At 48.8% G+C, this 10,566-nt stretch overlaps 2 protein-coding genes across 4 annotated transcripts; both read left to right on the top strand.

Annotated features, from left to right (window-relative positions):
• The first annotated feature begins 2,993 nt into the window (after positions 1–2,993).
• On the top strand, positions 2,994–3,649 carry LOC117894028. The gene is made up of 2 exons (XM_034800867.1): positions 2,994–3,155; positions 3,215–3,649. Exons 1-2 carry the CDS (start codon positions 3,033–3,035, stop codon positions 3,554–3,556), a joined length of 465 nt encoding a protein of 154 aa, XP_034656758.1. The 5' UTR covers positions 2,994–3,032; the 3' UTR covers positions 3,557–3,649.
• A 1,996-nt stretch (positions 3,650–5,645) lies between these two features.
• Positions 5,646–9,648, top strand: LOC117894230 (phospholipid scramblase 1). Of its 3 annotated transcripts, XM_034801146.1 has the most exons (5): positions 5,646–5,985; positions 6,453–6,744; positions 8,059–8,549; positions 8,609–8,767; positions 9,036–9,648. In XM_034801146.1, exons 1-5 carry the CDS (start codon positions 5,812–5,814, stop codon positions 9,093–9,095), a joined length of 1,176 nt encoding a protein of 391 aa, XP_034657037.1. In that variant the 5' UTR covers positions 5,646–5,811; the 3' UTR covers positions 9,096–9,648. The 3 variants fall into 3 exon arrangements, with proteins under 3 accessions (XP_034657037.1, XP_034657039.1, XP_034657038.1); XM_034801148.1 differs by lacking the exons at positions 5,646–5,985; positions 6,453–6,744 and adding an exon at positions 7,249–7,650 and having other exon boundaries at positions 8,072–8,549; XM_034801147.1 differs by lacking the exons at positions 5,646–5,985; positions 6,453–6,744 and adding an exon at positions 7,524–7,650.
• The last annotated feature ends 918 nt before the right edge of the window (positions 9,649–10,566 follow it).

Here is a 10,566-nt window from a genome sequence, read left to right as displayed (position 1 = left end):
TGCATCTCCTGCGTGATTCTCTCTCGCTGTCTCGGTCCTCTAGTGTCCTAGTTCCTCCAGATTTCCGTCCTTTAACGAGAGTGTCCGACTGCGCCAGTTATGATACAAGTGTATCGGTTGAGGTTCCTTGGGAGATTTGTTGCAGGAAAGTGGGTTTTGTGGAGATGAAAACACCCGGAGTGGTTGAGGTTCAAAATAATTCTGATTCTATATTTCGTTTCTTGGTTTCCAACTAAATTACAATTTGCTGGCCTTGCTCTTTTGGCTGGCAGAGAATCTGCTTACTCCCCATTCCTCAATTAGAACGGATGTTTGGTTGCTGAGTCTGATGTTTGTTTGTGTAAGTTCTGCCGGTCCAACTTTGTTGCAGCATCGACGTTGTTGACGTTGGGGCCTACTTATGCTAGCCGCGGTGGTTTCGGCGGGGCGAGGGTGAGGATAGATGCTGAGGTGGTAACTAACGCGTCAAAGACCAGCCCCAGCGCACAGCACCCAGCACCCAGCACGCAGTTTGTAATTAATTGACAATAATTTCAGTTATTTCTTGTGTCAAGTTCTATGGATATTTCCTTTGCTCTGTGGCTGTGGGCTGCTGGGTAAGTTCTAGCCGTGGCATGTCGCGTCGGTCTACCTTCATTTAGTGTCATTAAAACTGCAAAATGCCCCAACATGTCTGGCCGCGTGTTTGTTCATGCCCAGCAACCCACCAAGAGAACTCGTTTAATTTATGTACAGACGGCATCTAGCCGCAACTTTTTCTGCAATTGTTATTATGCTTATTGAGTTGTTAACAAAAGTTGTTTAGCGACGGGCCAGCTGTCGGTTGGCCAGGACCGCACCAGGCCAAAGCAAAGCGCGATAGTCTGTGAAAACCAAAGCCCCGAAAGGGCAGGCAGATCGATCAACCCCTGCCCAGCTAAGCTAAGCTGACCCCTGACCCCCTGTGCGGATTCCGAGATGGCGATAGGACAGACAAGATAGCGACAGCTGGCAGCACCCCCAGCCACCTCGCACACAGGAACGGAACGGACCAACGCCAGGACCTCACAGTTGGCTGCACAACAAAAGCTGCCTGCCAGCCTGCTGCCTGCCTGCCTGCTGCCCGGGAGTGGGCCTTAACCCTTTGCCCCTTGAGCTCCTAGCTGGACCAGAGCAGGCAGGCCCAAAAAATGTCGAACTGAAAACATTTTTAATATGCACGCATGGTGGCCCCGTGGTTCGTTCGCGTTTGATTTGCAGTTCATTGCGAGAGATGCTGAACGTTCTCGGTCCTCGTCCGGCTAGACAGCTGTCCTTCCCTGCCCATTCCCTGCCCATTCCCTGCCCATTCCCTGCCCTACCCGGATGGCTACTCAACCTCGCCCTTTCCACGGCCATCGGTCGGCTCCCCCCTCTCTCAGCCAGTAATTACGAAGGGCATTTGGTTTTGCTTTTGTTTCGCGCTGCTGCTTTTTTGTGCACATCCTGGCATCCCGTAAAAGGATGAAGGCGCGCACTTAAATAAGCAATTACCGTGTAGCAGCGACCAGAGCCACCAGCAGCATCCTGTCAAAGTCCTGCCCAAAGTCCTGCCAAAGGGTTGAGGCTGAGCCACTCGTCGCGCACAAAGCAGCGAAAAACAAGGGTTTTCTACTAAATAAACCAAACCGAAAACCCGAACCGAAGCTGCAGCCGAAAGAGGCACAAAAAATAGCCCAAACCCCGAGACCGAGACCAGTTCTGCTGCTGCTGCTGCCGCTGTCGACTCTGATTTAAATCTTTCGGCCCTGACATGTGGAGGCCAGACGAGGTCCCCTCTCAAACCCGTTCCGTGGCTCTTCTGGCTGCGCGAAAATCGATGAGAGTTTGGCTTTAAAAATGGTCAGACAGCAGAGACAAGTTCAAGTTCAACACTTGATAATTAATTTGCCAGCAGCCCCGCGACACGGAGAGGGAGAAGGCGACCCAGAACCGCCCTGAGCAAAGTGCGTGGCTGACTCATTAGCATAAGCTCCACGCCACACCACACCACACCGCACCACTCCTGTCCCGCCATCCTGCCATCCCTGTGCTGGCCGAAAGGGTCACCAGTGGCCGAGTCGCGTCGGGTCGGGTCATTGTGCTTTTAATTAGAAAACGTTGCACGGCACGAAGCGAGCGGGGAAGGCAAAGGCCAAATGAAAACTCATTAAGATTTTTGTGTGTAAACCCTTTTTCGTCCTCTTGCTGGCTGACCCAGTTTCTCGACGAGCAGCACGAGCTCTGAGCTGACCTTCTTTTCGCCCGGTCTCTGTCCGGGGCAGATCGTAATTAAGCAATTAAACTAGAAAACACTTTCACCCTTTTGGCCCACGTCTTCCACGGCCCTTCCTCTGCCCTTTCCTTCCTTCATTGCCATTGCCATTGCCATTGCCAGTGCGGAGTTGGTGTCACGCAGCCCCGTTACTGACCCACGGCAAGGTGAAGTTGCTTGTCGAATCACGCATTCGGTTCTGGGCTTGGAGTTGGAGTTTGATTCTGTGGCAGGTGGCCTTTGGCTGGCCCCTCTCTGTGTCTGGCTCTGTTGCTGCATTTCCTGTCATTCGTTTTGGGGTAATCGCGACAACGTGATTGCATTTGGCATATACAGACATGCACACAGGCCGCAGCCACAGCCACAGTTCCAGCTCCCCTTCCGATCCGTTTCGTTCTGTGTGTGAGGGTCATCCATCTGGTCAATCGGTCCCCAACTGGCCATTGACCAAATGCAGTTGCAGGCTGCCAGAGTTGCTGTTGCCCCAGCTTGCTGCTTGACACATTTTTGTGTCTGCTGCTGCAGCTGGGGATTGAAACATTCCCACGCCTCACTGACCCGACGTAATGGTGATTTGGTTGAGGGGCAATTTCGGGTACGCTGTTCTGTTCGATGTGTTAACTCCACTGGACTCCACTCCACATGGTTTGCATACGTCACAAAGCCTTTGCTTTACCAGTCAATTGTGGATTTGTAATTTTCCCATTGTGTTTGTCAAAGTCCCCACATCAACACAGAAATATATTTGTGTAGCAACAAGATGAAGCAATTGCCTAAGCCCAGATACCACAAGGACAGCGTTCAAATCATTAAAATGCTGTCGGCCATCAATAAGCCTGCCAGCATGACAGAGCTCATTAAGCATGTGGAATCACACTATAAAGTGAGTACTTCCCTGAGGCATTGAAGAGTTCTTTGCTGAGGTATCCCCAACATCCGCAGCCCCACCCCGAAGATCGGGACTTTTGGCATACTTTTGGTGAGAAGCTCGCAATTGGTGTCAGCTGCGGATATATTCTGAATCAGAGCGGCATCTACTCCCTGGTTAAGCCACGGCCAACCGTCCAGCAAATATTAACCGAGACCCGAAACCGAACTAACAGAAAACAAACCAAAGTCAAAGTAGGATTAACCAGGAAGCAAACCTTCCTAATGTTGAAGAATGAAAAACTCTCCCAAGAACGCTCCGAAAAACGCCCCGAAAAACGCCCCGAAAAACGCTCCGAAGAACGCCCCGAAAAACGCTCCCAAAAACTTAAAAGCTGCGTCAATGCTCACGATTAACTATTTGAGTATTTTTTTCGGACTATAGACATTTCTGGTTATTTGGCCTTCAGAGTTCTTGCAGAACTAGACCCTAAAATGTGACTTAAATTATTGTTTGCAATGCATACGAATCGCTTTATGCGTCAAATTTTTAAAGTTTTTGGAATTGGAACACCAACAGATCAGAATCAAGCCACCACCTTTACTTTCATTTCGGGCTTAGTTACTCTTCTTCTGGAGTCAGAGTCTGGGCCTTTATTTTTTTGGCAGATGTTTTCCTGTCGTTGGCCTCGTGCCAAAGGGGTTTGGTTTTGATCGATCGCGGCATTAGATGGAATCTTTGAAACTTGATTTATTGTCGCCGTTTGCACACATCAGCGGTAGCTATTGTCTTCAGACCGAGGGTCAAGCACATAAATTAAATCAACTCTGCGATAGCCGAGACCAACTTTTGGTCCTTTCGTTCTTGGAAGACGTTTCGACGAGGCTAATGAGACGTTTGGCTCTCTAGTCAGCAGATTGGCTCTCTAGTCTGCAGATTGGCTGGCGAATCCTTCGGCTATAAACTGTAGAGATAGTGAGCCTCCCCAATGGTGGATAACTTTATCCTATGGTTCTTTCCACTATGGGTTGGTACACATATGGTACATTTGGGTTTTGGTTTCTAACCGCATCCTTCTCCTTCTAATCTGTTTGCAAAGTCTTCTAGTTGAATGTGCTAAAGTTATCCTCCTGCACTAACCAACTACCCAAACAACCACTCTGTCCCCCCCGAGAGATGCATGAATATCTCGTTATATGGCGCATTAGGCGCTCATTTTATCATTCCTTCCCATGACCCTGTAGCGGCCCCAGCGACTTAATCTGCTGCAGGACCTCACCTCAAGGTTCATGGCTGACTTCCATTCTGCGGGGGAGAGCCCTGCTGATTCGCGTTTGCATATGTATTGGTAATTTACTGTGGTAGTAGTAGTGTGTGTGTGTGTGTGTGTGTGTTTGAGTGAGTGACGTCTGCCTGTGCTGTCCACGACCCTGGTACTGCCACGGGGTGGATTTTGTTCGCAATTTTTTTCTACACATTTTTTAGCATTTTTTGTGTTGTTCGCGCTCTGCCTCTCCCTCGCCCTCTCTCTTTCGCTCTGCCGCAACAGCAGCAGCAGCAGAGGCAGCGTCTCACCCTGGCAGAACGCCCGCCCCGCCCTCTAGCAGGGAGTGGATTTTTTTTCTCCATATCTGCTTTGCGTTTTGCGTCGGAAACCGCCATTTTTTATGCGCTAACTACGACACCCACCCCGCCCGCTCGCTAGTTCGTTCTCCCTCGGTTGCCCAGCCTCTCATTAGAAAAAAATGTGGGCTGTGGTGGTTGTATGAGTGTGTGTGTGTGCGTGTGTGTTTGGCATACAAAATCGTTGTTTTTGTGTCGTGTAAAATATGCTCAAGTTGCGGAGAGTTGTCCGCTTAGCGAGGAGCTGTTGAACGGACACAGTAAGGCTTGGAGCAGATCTAGGACCACATTGCAGATCGTATTGAGACAGCCTTCAAGGATCGTCTGCTAAAACACGTCCTGGAGCAGGACGATTTCTGAGATTTTCGCCCCTTTGATTTGGCCGCCCGACCACCCTCGTCCTGCCCGACACGGCCCTTATTTAGTAAAAAGTGGCCGCCAAAGCTCCAAAAACAGCCCAAAAACCTGGCGGCGCCACCTGCCTCAAGAGCAACAGCGCACCACTGCTGGCAGCGGCGATAAATGTAACCTGTAATCCCCAAATACGCAACATTGTACAAGCTGCTAGCAACATGTTGCCAAATAATGCAAAGTTGATGTCAAAGTGTTGCGGTCGCGGACTCGCTGGCGTTGTAACATTATTTAAATTCGTTTAAATTTGATAAGAAAATGTTGTTCTAAGCCTTTGGGTTTTTTGCTAATTTTACATTCATCTAGAAAAAGATCAAGCATAACTAAAGAGTTTAAATTTATTTTTCTATTTTTAGAGCCGTAGACCTGTGGGAGCTGTCGCAACAAATTCGAGTAGAACGTGTCGTCTCTTACCGATACATCGCTGCATGGTTAGTGCCATCACCAATGTACGATTAGTCAATACAAACAGCTGATTGAATTTCGCGACTAAAAACGAATTAAAAAGTGCGTGCAAAACAAAGCAAAGCAAACAGCAGCATTGTTGCGATTTGGATTTCGTGTGGGGCGTGGCAAGGAGAACACCGCCGCAGGGCAGCAACAACAACGCACAAAAGGAGAAGCAACTGCAGAGAAAATGCACAGCAACGTGAATCAGGGGGGCTACGTGCCGCCAGGTTTCGGCGCTGGATACCAGCCAAATGCGCCGCCAGCCGAGGGCTACGGCTATCCGCCGCCAGCAGCCCCACAGAATAATCCGTATGCTCCATCGCCGCATCACCAGCAGCCGGGACAGCCGCCAATGAATTATGTGAGTCATGAAATTGGGTTCGGTATGCGCTTGGGGGCGTTGCAAAAGCGAAACACACTCCAAAACCATGACGTCATTGTGGAGGAATCTTTAGTATCAATCATTATTTGTCATGTCTACATGTACACACATGTATTAACCAATCTGCACGAGCTTGGGCTTATCAGTGTTTGCTGGAAGACCCCCCCTACTGACTTAGTTACAACAATTGCATGAAGAATAATATTAGTCACAAGTCAGCGGAACGCCGAAGAGAAAGGTTTGAAGTCGAGCCACAAGCAGATATATGAGAAACAGGATAAACACGTTTCATTTGTACAGAAATTGTTACTAAAGTGAATAGAGCCCAATTGGTGGAACGATTTTTAATATTTATTAATAGATTTCAAACAGAGAAACGCCACAAAGTACTCCACAGAACGCCCACCAACATTGAACATTTCTAACGCGAGTCTTTATCTTTGCAGGGCTTTGTGCCGGGCCAGCACCCACAGGGTTACGCACCAGTGCCACAGATGCCGCCCTACGGAGAGGCGCCACCTTATGGCGCAGGACAGCCGCCGTATGGGGGCGGAGGAGGAGGAGCTCCGCCACCGTTGCAGCAATCCTTTGGCTATCCACCTGGACCGGCGGGACCACCGCAGGCCTATGGATATCCACCGGGACCGGCTGGACCGCCGCAGCAGCCGATTGTCTCGCAGCCCGGAATGCCGCCCGCACAGCCACAGCCGGGCATGGCACCCGGAATGGGAGCAGGAGGCAAGTTATCAAGAAAGTCGCATCTCTGTTTGTTTACGTGCCGCCGTGTCAATGCACCGCCACTCGAGAGATACTGTCCAATCAGCTAAAAGAAACAACATACGGGGCCGCTTGCAATGAACCCATCGGGCAGTATCAGATGTGAGTCCGGGGGTGGGGAATCGCCGTAGTACAAAGTGTTCGATCTAACACTAAACCGACCGAAAATAAGCCGTGGGTAAATATTTACCTGGCCCAACAGAGATTCGGGTTCTTGTTTTACAATCGCTTATCAGGTCCAGGTCCATGTGCAGATGTGCGTCTGCCTGCCTGTCACTCTCCGCGTAGTCTTTGTGTCTTCTGCTGTCCGTTCGCAACTCGAAAACCGTGCGGAGCAGCTCGACGCTTATCGGGAAGCCTTAATTGGACCAATAAAGTAACACAAAGCGGCATTTAAAACGCTCGACTATGTGGACTACGTTGATTTTCCACACACAGACGCGCACACACAGCCTCTGGTCGATGTCAACTTGTGTACTCGGACGCTGCCAGACGCGTCAGTTCATCTCTGTGCAGCTTGGCAAGTGGTCGTCATTCAATCGCGTTCGCCATGTCCACCGCAGGAGAAACAGTCTCTGCAGCAGCTCCTGGTGCCGCTTCAAATTACATTTCCACATTGGATTTGAGCGGCGAGCATGGGGAGCAGCGAGGATCAGGTGTTAGCAGCGGCTCGAACGTGATACGCTTCATCTGGCACACGCTCTACAGCAAGTACACTCACCTCTGCTCGAGATCGCAGACGCTGAAGCAGCTGGTGTGCCGCGAGGCCAACAAGCCGCTGCCCAAGAAGCTGCGACACACCATGCGGCTGAACAAGTCCGCCAAGCGCAAGGGATACGAGTATTACATTAGCGATGAGGATAGAAGGTGAGCGGGGAATAGCCAGTGTCCTTACCCGATCGAAAGTAGAACCCAGATGGTCTCCGTGCTGTGTAGGACTCGTGTGATGTAATTCTCTAGTGATGAAATTCAAGAGATTTTGCTCATAAAGTTTATCTTCATCACAGAGATTAGATACAATAGCCGTGATATGTGCATGTGCCTCGAAGGCGGACAATTGGCTATACACTTGGGGTTGGGCGGGCGCCCCTTTGTGGGGCCTTCAATTGGCGAGAGGGCAGCAGTAATTGTGTGGCGACATTGACCAATTGACACAGTGGCAACGAGACAACGACACAAACGAGACAAGATGCCTCTTTTGTGCGCGTTGATTCAATTTGCAGCGTAAGATTACGAGGAGACCAACTCTAATTGATTGCCCCTTTCCCGTTCTAGGCGACTGGATGAGTATACCAGCCGGAATTCCGAACTGTCCGCGCGGATTGGAATACCTTACGACTATCGACCAGCTTTTGGTTAAGCAGAAGGTGGAGCTGCTCGAGGCCTTCACCGGCTTCGAGACCAACAACAAGTTCTCCATCAAGAACGCGCTTGGCCAGAAGGTGTACTATGCGGTGGAGGACAACGACTGCTGCACGCGCAACATATGCGGTCCGTCGCGTCCCTTCGACATGAAGGTGTTCGACAACTACCGCCAGGAGGTGATCCACATGCACCGGCCGTTGGCCTGCTCGGCCTGTTGCTTCCCCTGCTGCCTGCAGAGCATTTCGGTGTCTGCACCGCCGGGCAACGTTATCGGCACCATTGAACAGGAGTGGTCCATCTGCTCGCCCTCGTTCCGCATTCTCAACCACATCGGAGACACAGTGCTGCGCATTGAGGGTCCCTTCTGCACCTTCTCCCTCTGCGGCGATGTGGAGTTCAATGTGGGTTTTGCTATACTACATATTTGAATGATTTTCTTACTAATTGTTCTGTTCAACAGGTGGTGTCTCTGACTGGCGAGAGGATTGGCAAGATCTCGAAGCAATGGTCTGGATTGGCGCGTGAAATCTTCACGGATGCCGACTTCTTTGGCATCAGCTTCCCCCTGGACCTGGATGTGCGCATGAAGGCGGTTCTCCTTGGCGCCACATTCTTGATTGTAAGTAGTTCCCATTGCTGGCTCTGAGACTTGCTGCACTAACCGATCGAATGGCTGTGCCACAACTCAGTTGCACAGCGTTCACTTTTATCGGCTTAAGATTGCGAAACGGGTGCGAAACAGACTTCGTTGGTGCTGAGGGTAAGCTGCCCAGTTCAGTACAAGTCCTGCTTTGTTCGATTAAGCTAGCCCCGCTCTGAGTCAGAACCGTTTAACGTTTCAAGTTGTAACCCAATGACTAATGTTTCCTTTATCTGTTCCCCCGCAGGATGCAATGTTCTTTGAGAAGTCTGGCAATCGAGAAACCGACGGACCGGGCATGCTGTAATTACGTGCTGACACGTTCTGCTGTTGCAGTGGTCTCTGAACCACCGCGTACTAGTCTGCTGATGGCCAAAGCTGACGACTCTCTACCAAATGCTTTAAATTGGAAATGGAATCAAAATACTGGAATCTTTGTTAATGCTACGGACAACCATAAACCGTAAACCTGACCCACTCAGGTGTCCCTCGAATGGACAGTGCCGGGATATTCGTTTTTTTACTACGCTTAAGTAACACGTTGGCATTTTTGCTCCTTTTGCCACATCCGCAATCTTCAACGAATGAAAATCTGCTTCCTTTATGCAATTTTTTGTACCTCTACAACGATGCACAGTGAAACAGAAACAGAAACTAGCTAATGAGCAACTCCCACGTGAACCATGTACTTTAATCTGTATTCTGAGTGTCTTATACATAAAATAATATATTTAAAATGCATACAAACTGTATGCAATACAACAATCTACATTGATTTTATGTTTAAGTTTTCTTATATTGATGTAATCAAAGATATTTATGTACTCAAATGTATTACTCCGAGGGTTTAATAAAAGAAACCCAAAATCAACAGAATGTTACACTTAGATTTAAGGGTTACAAAATATTTATAAGAACGGATTTTGATTTTAAGGGCCACTTTGTTTTATAACATTTAAATAGGTTTCCCATAATTTCTTCAATGTTTATACCACACCTAAATATTAGTTCTAAGTTGGACTTGTATTCAATTAAGAAAATACTGTCTAGCGGAACTCAATCATCAGTCACCATCGAGAGTTGAGGAACAAGCCAGAGACAATACAACCTAATAGCAGGCGTAGAACTGAATTCCATCAAGAAGGAGACTTTGCTGGAGTATGAGATTTATCGATACCTTCCATTGGTAACAAAAATGTGAGAAATGTAAGTAGGCACTGACAACTAAATGCACTCCAGAGGCTAACAAGTAAATCTTTCTCGTTTTCAATATAGTATAGTAAATAGTGAATTGGTGCCGGCCGCTGGGAATGTTCAGCCCAAATTAGTTCCTCCGTGCCGAGTAATGCCACCAGGAGGCGTTATACAGTATGCCATCAGAGTACGGTCTTTGCCCTACCACTCATCAACCTGCTGCTGAATCTCTTGCGTAAGATAATGCTCATTTCCTGCTTTTTACACATACGATAACCCCCTCCGGTCGTTGCAGGAACTTCACAACTGCATAGATTTGGACAACCAGGCAGATGCGCCACCTTGAGAGGCGTACTTTGTGAGGGTGTCGAAATGGCTGACAATGTGCAAGGGATTCGTATATGCGACAAATGCCGTACTTTAATCTCGATATTGTCAAGACAGCCAATGAGGTAAGGAATTTCACAACAATATTGACTCTGCCAGCAGCTCTCGTTCTACATATTTCCGTCTTGTGTTTTCCAGAATCGTACACATCTCTTGCAACCCTCCGAAATACAGATGGTTGATTTGACCCGATTTTG

This window comes from Drosophila subobscura, chromosome J (genome assembly GCF_008121235.1).
Source record: "Drosophila subobscura isolate 14011-0131.10 chromosome J, UCBerk_Dsub_1.0, whole genome shotgun sequence".
NCBI lineage: Eukaryota > Metazoa > Arthropoda > Insecta > Diptera > Drosophilidae > Drosophila > Drosophila subobscura.
The sequence above is the reverse complement of the archived record's forward strand: the minus strand, read 5'-3'. Positions and strand labels throughout refer to the sequence as shown.

What these genes read in the sequence shown, in the direction of transcription:
- LOC117894230 (XM_034801146.1), top strand. Translation starts at nt 5,812, where the DNA reads ATGCACAGCAACGTGAATCAGGGGGGCTACGTGCCGCCAGGTTTCGGC. An exon ending in GACAGCCGCCAATGAATTAT is followed by an intron (nt 5,986 to 6,452) that starts GTGAGTCATGAA and finishes TTATCTTTGCAG; the next exon opens with GGCTTTGTGCCGGGCCAGCA. An exon ending in TTGGCGCCACATTCTTGATT is followed by an intron (nt 8,768 to 9,035) that starts GTAAGTAGTTCC and finishes GTTCCCCCGCAG; the next exon opens with GATGCAATGTTCTTTGAGAA.
- LOC117894028 (XM_034800867.1), top strand. Translation starts at nt 3,033, where the DNA reads ATGAAGCAATTGCCTAAGCCCAGATACCACAAGGACAGCGTTCAAATC. An exon ending in ATGTGGAATCACACTATAAA is followed by an intron (nt 3,156 to 3,214) that starts GTGAGTACTTCC and finishes CAACATCCGCAG; the next exon opens with CCCCACCCCGAAGATCGGGA.